This window comes from Rhynchophorus ferrugineus, unplaced genomic scaffold, assembly GCF_030347505.1.
Source record: "Rhynchophorus ferrugineus isolate W39M unplaced genomic scaffold, kcgeb_rfMv2 rfM1, whole genome shotgun sequence".
NCBI lineage: Eukaryota > Metazoa > Arthropoda > Insecta > Coleoptera > Curculionidae > Rhynchophorus > Rhynchophorus ferrugineus.
Genome location: NW_027472580.1, coordinates 87,109,004 through 87,132,517, shown reverse-complemented (window position 1 = coordinate 87,132,517; position 23,514 = coordinate 87,109,004). Strand labels below are relative to the sequence as shown.

The 23,514-nt window shown below is 31.7% G+C and overlaps 3 protein-coding genes across 5 annotated transcripts; 2 read left to right on the top strand and 1 right to left on the bottom strand.

Annotated features, from left to right (window-relative positions):
- Window positions 1–457: 457 nt before the first annotated feature.
- On the top strand, window positions 458–16,131 carry aralar1 (calcium-binding mitochondrial carrier protein aralar1). 3 transcript variants are annotated; one of them, XM_076396687.1, is made up of 12 exons: window positions 458–955; window positions 8,738–9,053; window positions 11,725–12,011; window positions 12,076–12,311; window positions 12,545–12,635; window positions 12,934–13,009; window positions 14,367–14,575; window positions 14,632–14,712; window positions 14,869–15,086; window positions 15,144–15,364; window positions 15,436–15,526; window positions 15,585–16,131. In XM_076396687.1, the coding sequence occupies exons 1-12, from the start codon at window positions 917–919 to the stop codon at window positions 15,748–15,750; spliced, it is 2,031 nt and encodes a 676-aa protein (XP_076252802.1). In that variant the 5' UTR covers window positions 458–916; the 3' UTR covers window positions 15,751–16,131. The 3 variants fall into 3 exon arrangements, with proteins under 3 accessions (XP_076252802.1, XP_076252818.1, XP_076252809.1); XM_076396703.1 differs by lacking the exon at window positions 458–955 and adding an exon at window positions 1,176–1,321; XM_076396694.1 differs by lacking the exon at window positions 458–955 and adding an exon at window positions 8,477–8,662.
- A 145-nt stretch (window positions 16,132–16,276) lies between these two features.
- Parg (Poly(ADP-ribose) glycohydrolase) lies at window positions 16,277–22,600 on the top strand. Its single transcript, XM_076396708.1, has 9 exons — window positions 16,277–16,746; window positions 16,805–16,954; window positions 17,018–17,256; window positions 17,316–17,410; window positions 19,566–19,728; window positions 19,811–19,941; window positions 19,993–20,180; window positions 20,234–20,462; window positions 21,923–22,600. The coding sequence occupies exons 1-9, from the start codon at window positions 16,498–16,500 to the stop codon at window positions 22,504–22,506; spliced, it is 2,028 nt and encodes a 675-aa protein (XP_076252823.1). The 5' UTR covers window positions 16,277–16,497; the 3' UTR covers window positions 22,507–22,600.
- Window positions 16,381–18,767, bottom strand: LOC143191540 (phenoloxidase-activating factor 2). The gene has a single exon (XM_083059051.1). It carries the CDS (start codon window positions 18,640–18,642, stop codon window positions 17,560–17,562), a length of 1,083 nt encoding a protein of 360 aa, XP_082915177.1. The 5' UTR covers window positions 18,643–18,767; the 3' UTR covers window positions 16,381–17,559.
- Window positions 22,601–23,514: the final 914 nt, after the last annotated feature.

Sequence of the window (23,514 nt, the reverse complement as noted above, 5' to 3'; positions counted from 1 at the left end):
CGTATGTTCACTTTAATACTTTTTAATCACATATACATATGTGGACTCTTAAATGATTTCCTGTTATTTTACAAGCAAAACTGGTTTTTTTAAAAAAAATTCCTTCATTTTACATCGGATTTCACAATTTTGAGGATTCTTTTGCCAAGCCGTTTTAATAGTTTTGGTTGTAATAGTATAAATCAAAAAATGTATAATTAATAATGTTATTATTTATACATGGGAAAACAATTATTTTACATTGTTTCAGAACTTTTTTTAAGTGTTCCGTAAATAAACGGAAATAATTTTGGCCTTTTATGGCATCCGAACTCAGGCAACCAACTATACAATTCCAGCGATAACACTAATTTTGTGATGTACGATTAGCTTACGCAATTTTTTAAAAATCATCACTCAGTAATTACACCGTTTAACAATTAAATAACAATCCGACATCAGTTCATAATAATATTATAATATTTTAATGAGATTCGAAACCGCTTCGAATGAATATTCGAATTTCTGCTAAATATACGAATTAAAAAATAATTTGAGCGTCACAAATCAGTAAGATAAGGCTCGATATCACGTTGCTATTTAAAATGACATGTTCGTCGCCGCATATCGTTAGGAATTTTTTGAACATCTTCATGAAGTCGATAAACGTACGTCAGCTGTTCGATTCTTAACCTTAAAAAGGTCGACCGCGTCAAATTGCTTTTTCGGTGGCAAAAGTGAATAGATTTAGTTCGATTCATTCAAATAACGGCCGCGATATCTTGAACCTATAGAACTATCGTCTGTACGTTACAGTTTTCATTTGGTTCATACTCTTTCTGTGATATTAACCCATGTATTGGCGCATTTCCTAACAGCACCATCAGATTGAGGTAGTCATCAAGCGAAACAGGGTTTCATACATCACTCACGTAAAATGGACAGTATTTTTTCGTTCAAAGCCTTTTGCCAAGAAGTAAGTAATTTGTTTTACTCAATTATTATCAATTACTTACTAACCATAAACGGTATAGGAAAAAATTAGCAATTGACCGGAAAGATTGGCTTAAAATTGACGTAAACCGATGTGATGAAACTGTTAAGACTTTTATTTATTTTAAGAAATTTACTCTACAGTATCGCAGAAAAATAACACTGTGATGTTTTTGAAGTCAACATCTCGAAATTTAAAATTAATTGGATAATGATAACAGTGTATTCCTCTCTCGTTTCTCTGCTAAAGGGAAAAGAACGGACATCAATATAAGTTGGGAAATATTTCTTTCTTATCGAATTTAATTATGTAACTTAAAACCATCGTGTGCCAATCATGCCTACAAAGGTAATGTTACATTTTTGGTTATTTTGTTTAATCTGTTTTTTATTTTTTATTATCTTATTTGATTTAATTACTCAACAGCCATTTTAATTGCGCGAAAAATAATATTTATATAACGCATTGTCATTAGTAACGTTGGTTTTCTTTATTTAATTAATTTATCTAAAATATTACTAAAAATGGATTGAAACTCGCATATCTTTTACATCTATTATGTCATTTATCTCATACATGTATATAAATAACTTAAATAACTTGAAAAAAATTAATCATAACGAAGAAATGCACGTATAAAATGATGTTCGAAATATTGCCTATAATATAAAATATTTATAAATTATAATTTTTACTTCAGTAATATTCAATATTAGTCATTTAATTAATTTTAGTTAAATTAGGTTAATCTTCATATTCTATAGAGTTTTGTGTTATTTTTTTCTATGATAATTTGATGTAAATTAGTTTATATGTATTATTATGTTTTGAGTTTACTCATATTTACACTTTATAGATGCTTGTAATAACAAAATGTTTATTACGTACGATATTTAATTTTAAATAAATTTTTATTCTCTGTCTTCTAAGTTCTGTTGTTGCAATAAAATAATTCTTTTGAATGTGCATTTTATACGTCTGATTTCACTCTTTTATCTTCCCCTCTATTTTCTAATTAAAAAACCTTTGTTATTTGAATCTTGTTGATAATTGTAAGATTAATCAAAGTGTTACCCAATGAATGATCGGTTTAAGACCCTATGAAGTGGCGTCTCCGCTACAGAGAAGTTTTCTATATTCTTCGGAGTCATTGATTTTTTAATTTATTTTTGTTGGATATTTCTTGATTTTCCACTACAATTTTTACTACTAGTATTCTCTTGACCCTTTTATTCTATTTACTGTATGTTTCGCAATTGTTGTTTTCTTTGTTCCTTCCACTTCTACGTCTGTAGAACTTTCTTTTTTGGTTTCTCCTATATTTTCGTCCTCGTATTCTCCAACATTTTCTTAAATTTCATTCTTTTCTCCCAGTATCTAATTGTTCCATCACTTTCCATTTATGATTAATTTATTATCCAAAATTATTACTGAATTTTGTTATTCTCTTACTTTTATTAGATATGGTTTTAGCAATTTTATGATTTCTTCAGATTCTTTTCTCACCTATACATGAGTTCTTATAGTAGTTACTTTTAAGTAGTTCCTACTTCTCTTTTACTGCTTTTCCTCTGATTTATTATTTTTTGTCCCGATTTTAACATATTCTCGCTACCGGTTTGTTTCCATGACCTTATATTATTATAATAATTATAATATATTATAATGATGATTTAGTTTTTTAAGTTTTTGTCAGAAGATTCGGTGGTCAAAAAATTAAATAAACTTCGAAACACTCAATCTATTTTCCCACCTCACAAATCTGAAAGTGTTGTAGATACATTATAGGGAACCATCTATTTTTGTTTATCCGTTTGTACTTAACCTTTGGGCCTTATTGATCATGATGAATCGTTGTATTTTATTTATATAACTGAATTAATTTTCTAAGGAATTAGGTTTGGACCTGTTTGGCTCCGCAAAATAAGCTTTTTAAGACAGATAATTTTAGGGATAGATCACATATCCATGGAATATAATTTTACGAAGAAACGTTTAGTTCTTTGACAACTAAATAACAACATAAAAAATACTCTTTTATGCCAACAATAAATATATTTTTTCTAAGAATTTCAAATTTAACATTAAACATTTATATTATGTCTATAATCATTTATTTTTTATTGTTATTTAATATACAAAATTAAAAATCTAAGTATATTGAAGTTATTTTTAATGAATATTTGATGTGATGTAATAAATTCCTTTATAACACTTATAAAACTAAGAAAAATATTATTATTTGTAGTTCTTTTTTATATTTAGTCTATATTAATTATTATCTTAATATTAAGTCTATATATATATTTAAGTCTCCTTTTTACCAACGAAGGTTTATGTGGAGCCCGAAACCACGGTCTTCGGCATTAAGCCTACAGACTGGCGAGTGACCAACTTAGAAATCATCCCAGAAGACATCCGGCCTTATTAGTCGCTAATAATAAGGCAAACAACATTTAATTTTCAATATTAATTACTTTTTTTAATTGATTTGAAGAAATCTATTGCAAATAATGGCCTAACAACGAATTGCAAGACTTATTGGGCGAAATCCTAGTTTCTAGACGTGTAACATCACAGCTTCATTGGTAAAAATACAAGAGTTTTTTGTGGCGTGTTGTAACTGACGATAAAAAGTAGATCTACTACGACAATTCCAAGGGCAAGAGGTTTATGTCGTGAGGTCAGTTCAGGATAGCCATCCACATCACCAACGAAGCGGAATAATTTATGACCAAGTGGTCTTGGAGTGCTTATGGTGGGATCAGGAAAATGTACTGTATTGAGTATTGCTAAAATCAAATATTAGGCTGTTATTGCAAACGTATACCGATGTCATTTGAATAAATTGAAAGCCATATTGTTTCAAGACACATTCTCAGAGTCAGTCTCTTGAAAATCGAACGAGAAGCTCTTCCTCGCCTAATATAATACAACATAGACATAGCCCGTTTTGATTACCATTTCTTAATCATCAATGCCGCATAGCTTGATTGACTGGCATGGAGTTTCAAAATGCTTAAAATGTACGAAAAATTATCGATGACTAGATCGCTCCCTTCCGCACGGTATCGTCATATTGTCAGAGAGATGGAAAAAAGTTATAGAAAATTATTTGATAAATGCCTTTATAAAGCGAGAAATGATAAAAATACATGCAATAGTTGTATTATAAGTAAATCAAATATTTTATGCGAAACTGGAGATATTATTTCAAGTTGTAAATCTGATATTTAACTGTCAGGAATATTAAAAAGTGTAAAAAAGATGTAAACTGAATCAAAATTCAGAAAGAGTGGGCAATATTTATCTAAAATTAGAGTTAAATAGCTGCATCTTCTTTAACAAGTACCCAAAAATATTTTAATTCTAGAGCCCCGAAGAAATAGATTGATTTTCCAGCTTGTTCTTCAAAATATTGCCACAAAAATGAGAATAAATAACTTTCAGTGATACTTTTCTATATTTTTTTTAAATATGTCATTAATTTTCATAACAAACTAGCAAAAACTTCTCCTGTTAGACACGAAAGTCACTTAATACCATTATTCAATCATTGATGCAAGTATATTGATAGCAATACATGAATAAAAATGAATAGAAAATGAAAAAAATCATTAATGATAATATAACTATCATTCACTAAAGCCATGTACTGCCATTCGATATGTCTCATCTGCATTAAATCGTCTTCTTTTATTGAATAGAAGAGACTTACTTGTATAACAGTGATAACAAATCGAAAAAAAACTATTTTATATTGTGTTGATTGACTGATAAATGATTATTGAAGTATTGTAATAGAGCTTCTTAGATTAAATGTTTAAAAAATATATGCAAAACAAAACTAAGTATTCCACAAAAGGAATAAAACCAATCAAGCAATGTAAAATTGTCTGATTTCAAACATCAATAACATAACCTTCTGAGAAAATCTATAAACATCTACATGGAAATGCTTGAATGCTTGAAGTTAATTGTTGAATAAAATACATTGTGTATCATTTTTCCTACATAAAATTTCAAAATTATAAATAACGGTCAAAACCAATTTATAAGCCCATATAAAATTAATTTCATAGATATATATGTATCTAATCTATAATAGATATAAATAATGGAACTTGGACAGCTTTGTTGTATTTATTTTCGTAAATGACAAAATCCAACAGTCTGTTAAATACAAATATGATATATTTAGAGGTAAACATTTTATAAAATTGTTAATTTAAGTTATATACATATGATTCATAATCAAACTTTATGTACCACTAATAATTTTCGAAGTATAAAACTTGTGATGAAATACAGACTCTTAAATATTGGAGTTCTGTCTTAAATATTATAAATAAATATATAAGGTTTATTTATTATTCTGTTCGTTTACTAACATCTATTTCAAATAAATCTGTGAAAGAATGGCAATATATAAAATTTGTAAAATCATAAATTCGATTTAAAAAACGGACAAAATAATCGAGAAGGTTGTACTGAAATTTTGGACCCTTAATTGATAAATTAAATTTGAATTATTTTGTCATAACTGAAAACAAATTGCGTATAATTACTCATCCCAATCTTATGAATAAAAAATCAACTGTTCCCAATTAGACTTACAAAAACAATTAATTATATTCAGGAATAAGCAAATCTACAACAACTTTTGAATGTTGACGTTTTGAACTCTTAAGGTTGTGAATTTTGTCTGAATTCAGTCATAGTCAGAGATAGATAGTCACATTACTTCTCTAATCAGTTACATCGAAAAAGAACAAGTTAATATATGCATTAAATGTATTATAATTAGTTAAGTTTTAGTGCAATTGTGAAGCTTTTAAGGTATACATTATAAATTATCAAGTTAAGTTATACTGAAACTGTAAGACCCTCAAGGGTAGGTATTATTTTGGACTGTATTTTTATATTTTAAGACACATTATTTTTCTTCACCGGAAATATACCAACAGAGTGATTACACTGTGTGACACAATTTTTCTAACATAAATAAGATTACGTGTTCTGAATTCCTTATTCCATTGTTAAAAATATTGTCTACTGATATGGTTGTCTAACATAACGTGTATAAATTTGACAGCTGTCGGATTATTACTTTGAGAATTATAACATTTTGAGTGAAGCAACTTTTGTTATTGTGAACAAAAATAGATAAAAAGGAATTTCGCGTGTTGATAAAATATTGCTTTTTAAAGGGAAAAAATACAGTTGAAGCAAAAAGTTGACTTGATGCCGATTTTCGGGACACTGCCCCAGTAAAATCAACCATCAAGGATTGGTATGCTAAATTTAGATGTGGTGAAATGAGACGATGAACGCAGTGGATGCTCAAAAGAGGTTGTTACCGACGAAAACATTAAAAAATTCACAAAATGATTTTGAATGACCGTAAATTGAAATTGAATGAAATAGCGGACACTCTAAAGATATCAAGTGAACGTGTACATCATGTCATTCACGAATATTTGGGTACGAGAACGCTCTGTACAAAGTGGGTGCCTCGCGAGCTCACTTTTGACTAAAAACAATGACGAGTTGATGATTCGGAGTAGTATTTGAAGATGATCAAGCGTAATAAACCCGAGTTTTTGCGTCGATATGTGACAATATGTCCAATCGACAGTCATCCCAGTGGACTGCACACGATGAACCAGCTCCAAAGCGTAGGAAAATGCAACAGTCGGCTGGCAAAGTTATAGCATCTGTATTTTGGAATGCGCATGGAATAATTTTTATTGACTACCTTGAGAAAGGAAGGACCATCAACAGCGACTATTACATAGCGTTATTGGATCGTTTGAAGGACGAAATCGCCGAAAAAGGCCAAGAAAACGCATTTGAAGAAAAAGAAAGTGCTGCTTCACCAAAACAATGCATCGTGTCGCAAGTCAGTGAAAACGATGGCAAAAATCCATAAATTGGGCTTCGAATTGCTTCCTCATCCACCTTATTCTCCAGATCTGGCCCCCAGCGACTATTTCCTGTTCTCAGATCTCGCTGGGAAGAAATGTTCGTTGAATGAAGAGGTGATCGCCGAAACTGAGGCCTATTTTGAAGCAAAGGACAAATCGTACTACAAAAATGGTGTCGAGAAGTTGGAGGGTCGCTATAATCAGTGTATCACCATTGAACAGAATTATGTTGAATAAAAAAAAATGCCAAAAAATGTGTTTTACTATGATAAGCCGGGGACTTCTTCCTTATATATTCAATTCCATATATATTGCATATGGAGTGATTTTAAAAGAAATGTCTGAAAACAATAAACTAATTTTAAATTTAATCAAGTACAAAGAATATGAATGGAAAGTTTGTGCTAAATTAAAAGTTGTTGCTATATTGCTTGGAGTAGTACAAGGCGGTTTCACGAAATATTGTTGTTTTCTCTGTTAGTAGGACAGTAGAGGCACCAAGAACCACACTATGAAGCTAAAGATTGGCCAAAAAGAACTGACTTTGTGGTAAATCAAACGTTAAATATGAAACTCATGTTCCACAAGAAAATGTGATTATTGTGCCAGCACTCATAAAACTTGATTTAATCAATAATTTTGTCAAGGCCATGGATAAAAATGGTAAAGGATATTTGTATTTGAAAACTGTTTCTCTAAATTAAGTGATGCTAAATTAAGAGAAGGCATTTTGTTTGTTGGCTTATAAACAACAAAAATTATAAAAAACTATGAAACCGATGAAAATTTTACTGCGAAGAAGTTAGCGGCTTGGTTATCTAAAGAAAGTAATTCATAGATATTTAGGCAGTCTGAAAGCTGAAAATTCCGGCTTTTTAGTGAATGACTTGTTACAAGAATATGAAACGTTGGGGTGCAGAATATGATATGGATATAAAACAGATAAAAGAGCGTCAAGGAAGATAGAGTGCTAATAATATTAGCAGATTACTGCTGGTTTGTAATGAAAGAGGATTCTACTGTTCACAAGTGGAAAAGTTAATAATTCGTCATTCATTTTCTTTCAGAATTTATGGCTCATTGTTTCTATTGATTACTTAAACTTTAGCAATTTTGATTCATTCATTTGTGAATATATATTTATTAAGATTAATAACCTAAATAAATGAATATGATTTAAAATTTGCATAAACAAGAAAAATAGTCACACAGTGTTAATATTAGTATGTATAAAGAACACATTATACCATCACATATAACGCAACAAAATACAGAAACTGAATTTTTACGCACAAAAAAAATGATGGGACTCTTAAGGGTAAGAATTCAATAAAAATTGTTTTACCTTAATCTGAAACTAGTTCGTGTTTATACCAGCTGACGATGCTAAAATTACTCAGTTGGTTTTCTCGGTCGAGGTTAACTAAAGCGGTCGACATATTGACGCGTTATTCCTTTTTAATTCGCGAATTTTTCTCGGCGGGCTATTCGCGCTTTTAACCACAACAATTCGATGATCTCTCGATGACATAATGCCGGTATGGTTTTACGCGCACTATTCGCGAGACATCTACTCAGTATTTGCCGAGTTTATTTTTCGTACGGTGTTTTAGGACTATTTTTAACCCGCTTTATGTATGATGTAACTTGTTCGCCGTCGACTTTCCTATTTTCCTGAATTGTTTTATCGCGAATTTCGACATTTCGTCCGCCAAACTAGGTACCGTCCGCTATGACCGCGAAATCGGTTGTTTTCTTGGAGGTGCGTGACGTCGACGACCACCCGGCCTCGCCATCATCATTCGATCGACGCTAATCAGACTGTATCCTCTTTCAGGGTGGGGGTTATCTGAAGCGGGCGCAGCCGGTCCAACTTCAAGACATCTTCAACAAGTACGCCACCGTCGAGAAGAATGGGGAACGGTTCATGAGCCCGGAGGATTTTATCATCAAGTACCTGGGTCTGCTGGACGCGGATAACTACAACGCCAACACTCTGAAGCTGCTGGCTTCGATCGTGGACACTAGCAAGGATGGTCTCATTTCTTACCCCGAATTTCAGGCCTTCGAAGGCCTGTTATGTTTTCCCGATGCCCTGTACAAAACCGCATTTCAATTGTTCGACACTAATGGAAATGGAATGGTCAGTTTCCGTAAGTAAAAGACGCACGCTATTACCTAACCTATTGTGACGACAGCGCTGTTTCTTTGTTACACTGTGACAATTAGAGATTCACAACTATTGTCAAGTGCTAGCTGACAAAGAAAATCTCTACAATGACACTTAATTTAAACGAAAACAAAATAAATAAAAATCGAATTGAAATTTTCTGTGCCGAAGCATTTAAGTATATTGAGATATTAAATCAAGAGATAAGAAAGATTTTAATTTACTTTTGCTAATACCCTCTATTATAATAACAGAATATTGTGCTTCATATTTTCGGCATAATTGATTATCAGGCTATATAACAAAAACTGATGGTGTGAATTAATTTAAATACTATTTTACATCATTTGATTAATTACAAACATTTGATTTGTTATGTAAATTTGGATTACAAAAGAAAGTTGATGTAAAGTGTAATGTTTTTTTAATTTACGAAAATGTAGATTAATTTAAAGTTATTGAGGTTTAATTTACGAAAGTGTAGGTTAACAATACTCTATGGGGTATAAATCTTTAATAACTGGTGAAATCTACCCACTGTCGAGTAGCTAGCATGGCGATCACCTTGCTCCAGCTTGGACACAAGTGTGACAAAAACATTTATTAACTTCCTCCAACAGTGTTGTCTATAAACAATAACAAGGAATCAATGCCCAATGGAATTGAACTTGCAACCTTGTGGATAGTGACGCAGTATAACCGTAATATTATACGTCATTAAATAAATTCTGAGTTGAACTCACGCCAAGCTTTTTTATATTCCTAACTAAATCACTTGGTGGTTTGTTTCTTTTTTTTTTTTAGTCGTCTGTTTTGGGTAGCATAATTTATCCATGTATCTTGGACATACAAATAGTCTGTTACTATATATTACAAAAATGTCTATTAGCTATTTTAGTCACCTGATGGGACATTAATGGAACTAGTCATGAAGAGGAACAGCTTTGAAAGCAAATCTGAAATGAACTGACCAATCATTAGTACTAAAGATCATTTTCTTAGTTTTTTTTTATTTTGAAGTACAAGTATACATAGAAGGAATTCAGAAGGAGTTAATTCATTCTAATATACCATGCGCTAGGAATATCAATATAAAATAAGCTATAAAATATCAATATATCGGTTATATATTGTTAGCAACAAAAATATTGATATTTTTTGAAAAAATATCAACATATTTATATTTTATTCGGCTTACCTACCATGAGCCATTCGGGATCAACTTTAAATTTTAACTTTGTATATTTGAAATGAAGCCTGAGGTGACTTTTTTCCAACTAAATTTTAATTCAAACACATTTTTCTAAAACAACGTTTTATATACTCTAACGTTTCCTAGAAGGACTGAAATGCCAAGACTTTTTTACAATTAAATTAATTACAATATCTTGATTCTTTAGTCCACGTAATTTCAGAGTTTTCCAAGTGTAATTTTATAATTTGTTTTTTAAGTATATAAAACTGATTAACCAAAATTTTTTGCAATTGCAATCCATTCTCCTTTAGATACATATATTTGTAAAAAGCATATTCAAAGACAATTTCTTATAGTCTGTTCATATTGGGCTTTGATATTCACAGGCATCTTCTTTTTTTATAATATAAGCATATCACTAAAATACATATGAAATACAAGAACTCAGTAGAACTCATATAGTGAAAAGCATACAAGATTTCAGATAACAGATAATATTATCACAATAATTGCCACGTCGTTGCGGATTTAATGTCCAATGAAAATCATTTTACATGCTTTTTGAGCTTTTTTGAACAAAAAAAAAACAATAAAACAGAACTCCACAGAAGAAAGTATAGAGAATATAGATGGATTTCCACCACAACAAGCAATGGCAAGAAGAGTTGGATCTTATTTAAACGAGGTCAGATTATCCAAACAACAATTTACAACAAACACAAGCAAATCAGAATGATTACATTAAATAATTTGATTAAACTATTTAAATATGCGAAAAAATAATTTTAACCATAAGGTAACTTATTTTAAAAGTAGTGCAGAAAACAAAAAATATTGGACTAGTGTATCGAATTAAAATAGTGAAATATTTTACACACATAATAATGTCAAGACTATGTTAGGTGTACTATCACCTAGCTTTCGTAATTTACAGTGCTTTATCATATATAATTTACGATTTAGTCACTTGAACAGCTCAGAAAAATAAAACCTTATTTTATACAATTTTCCAATCCATTCCAGCTTACTCAGTCTTCTAATCACTCATACAACTTATTTTATTCAACATTTTTCCGAATATTTTCCTTTTCAGGTGTAAAAACTGATGAACTAGTATTATATTTGTCATCTGAGTTATCAACTATTAAAGCATATATTTTACAGTATTAGCATTCATTAGAGGTCATTAAAAGTTATATCGATATACCAGTGAAGCATTTGGGGATATTATTATTTTAAATTCAAGCAATTTTAAGGAATTTTATTATATAAACATAAATTAATATAAACAAACATAAATTATTTTAATAATATACATATATGTACATTATTAAAATAATTAACCTATTTTTATTGTACATATCTCACTATTAAACATCTAAACAGATATAAACCAGATCTGTCATCGCCGAATCATATTGTTTATAGCCGATTTAATCTAACAAATCAATATTTATAGATGAATTCGTGGAGGTGATGAAGAAAACTGATCTCCATCGTCGAATTCCGTTCGACATGAACTCCCCATTCGTGCAACTCTACTTCGGCAAGGACAAGCAGCGGCTGGTCACTTACAACGAATTCAGCCAGTTCTTGCACGATTTCCACGAAGAGTATGCCATTGAAGGTTTTAGAAGAGCGGACAAAGACGGTACTGGTTTTATTTCTGTTTTGGATTTTCAGGACATCATGATCAGTATTAAGAGCCATCTCTTAACTAAAGAAGTTCAGTCACATTTGATCGAGGTTAGTGTTAGAACTGAATTCTAGTAAAAAATATTATTCAAGTGCTGATTGGCTTTACTTTCAGGCAGTACAAGGTGAAACTCAAAGCCGAAAGGTCAGTTTCGCTTATTTCATCGCTTTCAATACCCTGCTCAACAACATGGAACTGGTAAAGCGGATCTATCTGAACGTAACGAACGGACACAGAAATCAGGAAGTCAGTAAGGACGAATTCATGCATTCAGCACAGGCTATGTCACAAATGACGCCCTTGGAAATTGATATACTGTTCCACTTGGTAGACGTCCTTCATCAAACAGGGTAAACATCTAATTTATTCTCCATACAATCATCTCATCGTCACTCATAAAATGGATCAACCGATAACTCCATACTTCCGGTAATTTTCCTATTTTTCTTTATTTGCTGCCTCTCTGGATCTTTTCAATAGATATTTGATCAAGGAAGAGCAGGGCAGCTGGGAAGGGTTTGTTAGATCCATTTTAACTGATTAAAATTTCAAGTTTTAATCAAGTTTTTCTTTTGTTATTTAGGCGCATAGTCTACAACGATCTGTATGCCATCGCACCTGAACAATACTTTAAACAGATCACCAACAGATTGGCAGAGATTCATGCAGTTTCCGTACGTAACACAACCCTAATTTACAATATGCAGGGTGGCTAGTAATAAAATTCACTTTTAAAAATTGATAGACAAAAAAGTCTTATATCTTTGAGTTTAATAACTCTTAAAATATTGAAATTTCTAAGAGTTTATAGATTATTTTAATTAACTCTTTCTTCAGTTTGTAGTAGTTTAGTTAGTAGAGTTTTGTATCTTTGTTTTGATGTAACATTTCTAAAAGTAAAAGTAAACCTTCTACTTGATGTTTTATACCCAAATCTCGGAGTGATTTATCATGAATTATTATTTTTCCTAGAGCCCAGAAGATAGAGGAATTATGATTCAAATCCTTGAAAGTACATACAGATTCACATTGGGTTCCATTGCTGGAGGTAGGTTTAAAAAGAACCCTTGATGAAGTAACAAAAGGGTATTTCAAACATTTCATTGTCTTTAATGAGACTCAAAACCCTGTAATTATTTAATTATATTTTTATTACCACAGTTAGTAATATCTAACGATATATTTATTGGTTAAATATAATTGAGCATTACATGTGCATTAAGTGAATATAGCCATTATCAAGTAATTATCTAATCATTGAGGACATCAATGCTTATCATCAATACATCTCATGCATTAATGATAACTTAAAGATTAAATGAAAGAAATATAATAGAAGGCGTATATAACAAAGTAATATGAAATACATATTTCTGAGTATCTAATGGGATTATAACACTATTTATTATATAGAACTGATATTTAAACGATCAGTTCAACCAACAAAAAAAGGTTTTCCAATCTTTAATATTTTTTATTTCCACTGGATTATGTCAAATCCTTCTAAAATGTAGTAAAGTAAAACAATGTGTTCAGTGGGAAAGTTCGAACTATAAATAAAACAAAAGTAATTATAAAACATTATTTATCAAAATGTTCATATATTTAGAGAGTTTTATTTTTTACATATAACAAACTTTTCCCATCTTTTACCCTAACCAAAAGCGCAAAAACAGCATTGTCTTTGGACTATGTAAAAATTTAGGATGTCTCTCCTTTTAGTTAATATTCAATATTTGCAGTTACCCTTGATTACATAATGAACATAGGCTTTGTCATTAAAAATGACATGATTTAGTGTATGTTGCATAGTAAATACTTCCGATATTCTTTCAGCGCAAGTTATGTTTTAAATATCATATTAATTTCCTATAAATTTTGCTTTTGTAAAAATGGAAACACTAGACACGGGGTCTTTCTTCAGTTGTCGGAAAATTAATATTGGATGCAGCTCATGGTAAACGAATATTGTGCGTATCAGTATTTGTAAAATATCTTTCGATTGCAAAAGTGTTTAGCTACTAAACACTAACAGTTTTCCAAATTTTTCCATTAAACACCGTGTATGTAAAACGCTGCACATAAACTTTTTACGAATTTTTAACGATGTTAAAATTAAAGACAATCTTTCAAACAGTTCTGAAACACCCTTTTGTTGAATCAATAGTAAATGTTTACTAACAAATTTGGCTTTAGTTTTGGTACTTTTTGTTGGGTTGGGTGAGTATCCCACATCATGTTAACCTCGACATTCCTTTAGGAGCTATTGGTATACTAATATTCCTTGTTCCCTTTTGCTTTAATCGATGCAAATATCCGATCAAATCCCGCTGATTAATCCTGGGTTTGTTTATATGATTCAAAAAAACTAATGACCTATCTAAGGTATGTATTTAAATTTATAGCTGTCGGTGCTACTGCCGTCTATCCCATCGATCTGGTCAAGACCCGCATGCAGAACCAGCGAACCGGCTCCTTCATCGGTGAATTAATGTACAGGAACAGTTTCGATTGTTTCAAGAAGGTCATTAGACATGAGGGTGTTTTCGGATTATACAGAGGCTTGGTGCCGCAGCTTATGGGTGTAGCTCCAGAAAAGGCTATTAAATTGACGGTGTTATTTAAATACTTCGTTTAATGTGGACTTTTAAACTGATAATTAATTTTTAGGTGAATGATTTTGTTAGAGACAAATTCACAGACAAGAATGGAAATATTAAATTATATGGTGAAATCATATCTGGTGCTTGTGTAAGTATAGAAAAATGTTATAATTCGTGAAATAACTGTAATAATAAACTGTATTCTAATAGTATAAAAAAATCATTATCAGACTTATTGAAAAGTTAAACAACAAGAAATATACACAGAGGTATTCACAATGGAATTAATATCATACTTATCTAGGCTGGAGGATCCCAAGTAATCTTCACCAACCCACTGGAAATTGTGAAAATTCGTCTTCAAGTAGCTGGAGAAATTGCTGGAGGAGCGAAAGTCCGAGCGTGGTCTGTGGTCAAAGAATTGGGATTGTTCGGTTTATACAAAGGAGCTAAGGCCTGCTTATTACGTGACGTGCCATTCAGTGCCATCTACTTTCCAGCTTATGCTCACACCAAAGCTAGGTAAAACAGTACAGTCGGCAGGTGGTCGGCAAAACAATAATTTTCAATTTATTCCAGTTTAGCTGATGAAAACGGTTACAACACCCCTATTTCTCTGTTGGTGGCTGGTGCCATTGCAGGTATTCCTGCTGCTTCGTTGGTGACGCCTGCTGATGTCATTAAAACAAGATTACAAGTGGTAGCCAGAGCTGGGCAAACTACCTATAATGGCGTGTTGGATGCAACTCGAAAGATTTACAAAGAAGAGGGCTTCCGAGCCTTCTGGAAAGGATCCATTGGTAAGATCTTCAAATCTGAACAAGCAATAACGTATCATATACTGATTTCCTTACTTATCAATAAATTACAGCTCGTGTATTCAGATCCTCCCCTCAATTTGGTGTCACCTTATTAACCTATGAAGTCCTGCAACGAGTTCTCTATGTAGACTTTGGCGGAACGTAAGCCCGATACAGTTAATAGTAAATAGATCATTTTATATCTTATCTTTTTTTCCAGCCGACCATCCGGATCGGAATTGAAAGTCACTTCGTTGGGTGGTGACCGAGCACCACCAAATCCGGATCACGTAGGAGGTTACTCCGTATCTGTACCCATCTTCTCAGGAATAGAAACCAAATTCGGCCTATGTTTACCGAAATTTAGCGTAGCTAAAGCAACATAATCTTGAACGCATGTTAGTCGGAAACGTATAGATATATGAATCTTCAAAAACTGCTTTAACGTTGACTTCAACAAGAATCAAGGTTTTTCTGTAAATACGTACATTGGAAATAAAAACTAAGGGATTAAACGTAAAGGAAATTGTGTTTTAAGTTCGAGCAAAGAACAAACGAGAGTTCAGTTAAAACCAGACACTGTGATACATTCTAAATGTGTTCTAGTTCTTGACATCTTGCGCAATATTAAGTTTATTTTGTGTATTTTTTTTATCCACAACTTATTGTATTTTACCAATTTACTTACAGTTTATTTGCCCTTTTTACTTAATCTACTCTGCAAGCCGTTGTTAGAACACAGTATGAATAAAAATATTATTTTAAAATAATTTTTATTTATTTATTACCTAGACAACTAAATATTTAAAAGTAACAATATTGATTCATCTATAGAAAAACACCAATAGTCAGAAATACAAATTCTAATTAGGTAACATATATTTGAAAATAGTAATTTAACATGAATTACACATATTTCTGAACATAGGTTATTTTTATTTGTCATTTAAAACCACAGAGTAAATGACATGAACTCTATGTTTAAAACATAACCCTAAATTTCAGGGAAAAACAAAAATAAAATTCTTTATTGTTAAGTTGATTTTGTATTATAATTTATTTAAAGAACACTGTTTTTTTGTAATATTTCATTGTTATATTATCATTTATTTATACATTACATTAAAACCAAAATGGAATGTTCAAGTGTTGAAGCAAAATCGTCGTGTGGTAGTAATATTACAGATATGTATAGAGGGAAGAGTCCGTGGTCTTTTAACGTGGGTTGTGTAGTGCCCTCAAGATATCATTGTGTTTTATATGAATTGCCGGTCAATTTGAAAGATCCACCTAGACCACACCGTTCAAAACAGTTAAGGGTTTGGGACACAGACCATGTCAGAATGCCCTTTAGTGATGAAAATTTGTTTCCTGTTAAGGAGGCAAGTGTGTTAATTATATATCCAATACGCTACTAAATAAGAGTGTTTTATATTAAAGAATTCCGTCGATATAATCAAGAAGAGGTGGCAGGTTATTGAAGAAGCATTATCTACTAATATAATGTCCACATATGAATTTGAGACTGCCCTGAACAAGTATAACATTAATTTACCCAAATTTGAACTATTTCATTATTTTTTTAACAAGGTAAATACTTTATATTTAAGATAGATTGAAATAATACAATATAAAAAAATAAATATATTTTAGGTACTAAACCCCGAAGAATCTCTGAATTTTTTTACAACTTGCCTACCAAAAATTATCAAACTCGCGTTAAGACTACCAGAATTGATACCAGATGGTATACCATTGTTACAACAGAATCACAATAGGTCATTAAGTTTATCTCAATTACAAATATCCAGCCTATTATCAAATGCTTTTCTATGCACATTTCCTTGGAAGAAATCAATAGCTTCCTCATACCCTGGTGTAAATTTCATAACGTAAGTTGCTAAAAAATCATGAAGTTCTGTGGCGGTGATAATTTTTAATAATTTTTTAGCTTATATTCATCGTTTGAAAGACCTAGTAGGAATCACAGTATGTATGGGAAACTGAAGTGTTTAATAAACTATTTTTATAGAGTTACACAACAGGGTAAGAGCTAAAGTTTTTACTAATGTTACTATTATTTAAAGTAAATCATAATAACATTAATATAAGCTAGTATTTCTTCAGTGCTGGAATCTCCACTCAGTCAATATTTTTATTTTACCACCAGGTATAATCAAGTAATTTTATTGTTTTTAATATTTATAAATGTCAATGTCAAGTTTGTGTTCTATCATTTTCTTATCAATCCATTCACTGAACATTACTACGTTCACATAAACTCCAGGAGCATAGGACATGCCACATGTTAAACCCCAGGATACTATTCCCACTTGTTGGTATCTTTGAGGCTTGCCTTCTAGTGAACATATTAAAGGCCCACCACCATCTCCTTTGCAAGCATCTTTGTTCGTTTCCCCACCGGCGCAGATGAAACTGTCATGTAGTGTAAACATGGGGCCCAGTCTCACATTTTGCAGTATTTCTGTGCATTTCGATCTAGATATGACAGGTAAAACAACTTTTTTCAACACAGGCTGATAGGTACCTTTTCGAAATGAGTTTTTTCCCCATCCGGTCACCACACAATGCGACAAATTCACTTTCGGAATTCCTTGTGGTAAACAAATGATGCCAACGTTGCGTGTCAGTTTGAAGGGTTCTTTTAGAATTATCAGCGCGATGTCGTATTGTAGGGAACGCGGGTGAAAATCCTCGTGAATAATAATATTGTCAACATCTCTATCTTGATGGGGTAATGGTTCAGTTTGACGTTCCCAGTGCCATTCTCCTGCTCTTATCACATAATCACCAGGAGAAGAAACGCAGTGAGCGGCTGTTAAAGATACCTTAGGATGAATAAGTGATGCTCCGCACTTGTACACACGTCCTTTCAAAATACCCAACATCCAAGGAAACTCCGCGAATTCTGCAATTGTTGCATCACCAAGTATTCTCTTATCGATCTTCTTGTTCACAATGGGAGCGACGGTGTTTCCTTTCTTGCCACATTCAACATTACAACACACATCCAGGTCACCGGTGCAGCTGCTGAAGCTCCGTGGTCTCGAACTCTTCTCTCGTACATCCACACCAAGCCCATTATCGTCTAAACCGCTAAAATCTTCTTTACACTGCCAAAACGGCACGCACAAACAATATTGGACGTGAGATTCTTCAGAATAGATACTAAAATTGTTCAAAGTATGTATCGTCGAGAACAACACAAACAGAACGTACACAACACACAAAAAGTTTTTATTATTTACGGAATCCATGTTCGTTATCTATCGCGCTCTTTTTTATCGGTTGATTTTTCCCGTTTTGTTTATAATTTCTGGCCGCAGATCGTACCGGAAATGTACCTAGATGCGAACTGAAATGGTCGTTACGAAATTTCTTCGCTTGTTTCATTTATTTGTTACCTGCGTCTGAAGGATTGACTGAATATTGGTATAAAGGACGTTTTCTATCAATTATACCAATAATCATAAAAGGGACAATCAATTCTTGGGTAATTCCAAATTTCCTTCAATACAATTTAGTTATAAATACTGAATTTGCTATGGTATTTTTAAAAACATGAAAATCGATTTTAATTTTCGGATACGATATAAATTTAATAATGTAAGATCTAAATGCTTCAGCATTTACCGCAAGAAAATGTTTAAATATGGCTATTAATTTTCATAAAACTATACGCAAATAAAATTTATTGTTGGACCAAATGCCACATCAATTGAGTGAATTATTTTATTAATAACTATATAATTGGCTAGTTATTCATCATCATAGGTTTGAACATTTGAAAACACAACACAACATTTGAAATTTTAACCAAGTCTCAAGTTTAAAAGGGTCTTCTGAATAACGCAGACAACATGAGGTTAAACGTAGTCATGCAGTATTAGTTACTTGCTTCATATCATAGTAAATGGGTGTTTCTAATCAAGTTATTTACTTAGTTTGTTTAATTGTTAGCAATAGAATTCTCTCTGATCAGTTTTCAGGTGTTCATAACATAGCACCATCTTCATGATTTGCCAAATACACACTAACGTAGATCATAAAATACCATGAAAATATTTCTAGTATTAAATTATTTTAACCTTGAAGAAAATTTTTATAAATTAAATTATAAATCTAATTAATATGTTTACCTTATAATACATCTGACATTATTAATTTCCTTAATTGTTAGAACCATTGGGAGCGGTAACTTTTGAAAGAAAATTCATCCCAAGGAACAAAATGCCTAAATGGGATGCTGAGGAAAGATCCCTAGGCAGTGTTAAAGTCCACATATCCAGTGTTGGCACAATAGAGGATGCTTCAGGTTTTCTACAAGTAGATTTCGCCAACAAGTATGTTAAATTCTTTTTAGCATAATTAACTCATGGTTTCGTAACATTTTCTTGTGTTGATCAAGTAATTTAATTGTATCAGAAACATCGGTGGTGGAGTACTGAGATATGGCTGTGTCCAAGAGGAAATTCGTTTTGTTATTTGTCCAGAATTGATCGTAAGCCGACTATTTGTCGAACAACTTGCTCAAGGAGAAGCTGTAATTATAACAGGTAATGAATGTTAATCATTTAGTATTTTTTTAATAGCTATCTAAATTTTAGGTGTGGAAAGATTTAATAATTATACTGGGTATGGAGACACATTCGAGTATGCAGGAAACCATATTGATACGACGCCCCATGATCTGTTTGGTAGAAGGCGTACCTCTTTGTGCGTCATTGATGCGGTTATGTTTGACAAATCGCAATATCAATTCCAGAGCTCCATGATATTAAGAGAACTCAACAAGGTATATCAGAATCTTTATAAGAAAACAAACCAACATCAGGGACATTGTTGCAGGCTTTTGTGGGATTCAGTTCAAGAGAAAAAGAGAACTTAGCGCCTGTGGCTACAGGTAATTGGGGCTGTGGAGCGTTCAATGGAAGCAAAATGCTCAAGTCTCTCATACAGTTAATGGCTTGTGCAGTTGCTGGTCGGGATCTAGTTTACTACTCTTTTGGTGATGTGGAATTAGTACAAAAATTTTACGATATGTATCTGTTTCTGGCTGAAAACTTGGTAACTGTCAGTAAGTTTATTTTTCTTGCTTCAAGTATTGTATTTATCCACCTTTTTCTCCCACTTCCTACCCTCATTCCTGCGCTTGTCACTCATTTTATGTATTCTATCCATTATGTAATAATTATTAATATTTATTACATTTCTAAAATTTAATTAACCCAAACTAATATATAAACATGACTGAATCTTAATACCAACAGAAATATTTTTAAAACAGTAATACTACCACCTATTAGTGAACAATAAAACCAAATTCTGGTTAACAGGATATTTTGTTAGGTCTGGCATTTAATCATGCGCATAGATTACGTATTATGTTAGGGTGGGTGCACCTACAAGTAACGTCCTCATGTATACATGGTTGCATAAGTCGGTATTAAAGTAGTTTCCTGTAAGTAGTTTCCTGTAAATTATAATGAACGCTCCGGCGCATGCTCGTGTTAAAGCTATCCTGACAGGATGAAGATCCCGCCATCTTGATGCATTCTGCGTTGGGGCTTTGACCAAGTTGTTTGAAGAAATAAATAGAGAGCAACTCAGTTGGATGCAGTGTTTTAAATGCCCAAACACCTTCACGAAATCGATTCTACAAAATCGGTTCTAACAATTAATAATAAATGGCGCTAATGACATTTTGGTGAATACGTTGGATTTTATCTTGCTCATATATCTGAATATCAAATTATATCCCAACAGATTAACATTTGCGGCATACACTCCTTTTATATGTTATATAATGAAAAAATATATTGCTTCAAAGGTTATTAAATTTTTGTCACAGTCAAATTCATCAGTTGTCAAAACATAATAGATAATTGACAGTAATGGAGAGTAAGATTTATATTCCAATTTGTTTTTTTTTATATAAATACTACTATTGTACTAAAAAAATTAGATTATTTAGAGACTTTTATATCCAGAAAACATTCATCTCCAGCATATCTTAACGATTCTTTTTTAAATTTAAAATTTCTATTGTATGCCTCTTTGTTATTTTAGTATTATTAATTAATTTCAAGTTGTATGTTTTCTTTTAAAATACTTTATGTATTTGCTTTGTGTATTACAAATCAATTACTAATCAAGCCTCTGGTACGTCCTGACTATAGACTGATTTATAATATAACATGGAGTACAATGCTTTGAAGACCTTTGATTTGATAAGGATTTATTTGTGTAACCCCATAGTACCCCAAATAGACTTAAGGTGGTCTACACTGGCTTCAAAATTTGTTTATATAGTAACCATATATTGTACAGTAAGGAATGTCGTTTAAGGAACCATATTTTTGAGCGCCATATGATCTTACTTTGAGCATGACATCCAGCGTTACGACCAAGTATTTTGCTGTTTTCTCATACAAATTTTTTTACAATTATAAATCCGTTTTTATATCTCATATATTATTGTTTTTATTATATCGAATTTTATTATTGCATTTATTACACTTTTTTACTATGTTTCAGAACAACTTTGGCACGTCCTAAGACAACTTTCGATATCTCCCATCGAAGAACAACGATTATACCTCTTAATCAAGAATAAGTATTTTGAACAAAAGAGGCAACCGTCCATCAGTCGATTTTTCTCGAGGAACAACACATTTCCCCGATCGAAGACTGAAAGTGATACTATCGCGCCCAGTAGTTCCAACATTGTTGAGTCCGTAGAATCGTCAAGTGTATTGAGACATTCCCAGCTCGTTAAATCAGATAATGGGACATCTTCTCCGTTTTCGTCATCATCATCCGATGACGTAATCCCATCTAGTCCACAAGAACCGAGAAGATTTGTTAGACTCAATAACCTTAAAACGCCAAAGAAATCGGCAGACGATATAAAAGACAAACTGCCGGATATTGATATATCCGCTATACTAGAAGAGGTTGATAGTAACGCTAATAGATCGTTATCAACACCAAATAGGAAAGAAGCAGTCCTTGCTAGCGAAGACGTAATTATACCGATGGAAGTGGATGACGTTCAGGAGAGCAATTTCAAGGCACAAAAGAAAAAAATCACAGACTACTTCAGTAAAAGCAATAAATGATCTACGTGTGGTAGGTCCAGATATTTTAATGGGGGGTTCATTGTGATATTAAAGAGAATAATTAATAAAAATGTTGTGCTGAATGTCTTATACATATAGCGTTTTTTAATTAACAGATAAGCATAAGAAATATATGTCTCAATATCTAAATATAAAATACCCGAAGAATCGTTAAAGACGCAAATTTTTTGGTTTTAATATATTTTTTAAGTGATGAAACAATCATGCGATTTTAAAATGTTTTCGTCATTAGACCATTGAGTAACATAAAATGTATGGTCTCTGTAGAATAATTTTTCCGGTGTCTGTGTCATGTTATTTAAAAGTCCTGCATTTGTACTTATTTTTATTGATATGAAACTTGAAACAAACAAGAACAATTTCTGGAATAAAGCTATAAAATCCTGAAATTGGTATAAAATTAGTAATTAATTAAAAAAATTATTTCCACGAAATCTTTTGAATTGTAGGTGTACCGTTTCCGATAATAATATAGACGAGTATTTCCCGATATTTTAGCCAATTCTTCCAATAAATAACTTTCTGAATCACAGCCCTGCTTTTTGAATAATAATTATAAATAATCTTTCTAATTTCAACTTATTTTTCTAGTTTTTAAAATCTAATTTCATTGAAAATCTGGTTTTCTTCGTTTCGCTATTGTTTCAGAAATACTGTATACTGTACCCTTTCTGTTTTGTTATTAGACGTGATGCTTTCATTTAATATTCCAGCAACAATGTAAGCTGAGCCTTCAACAATTTGATAGTCTAGAATATAAATCATCCGTTGACATATCTTTATATAACTAAAAGAATTTGATATCACCATTTATTGAGTAATATTTTCACATATTTGATCTTTATTAAGAACAATAATACAGTTTCAGCAGTTTCTATAATTCATTTTTTTCTTATAATTTCAATATTATTTATGTTTCTTAGAATAGCTAAACTGTAATATTTCGTCATAAGTAAATAAAACTTTAGTTACTTACTATAATTCTCT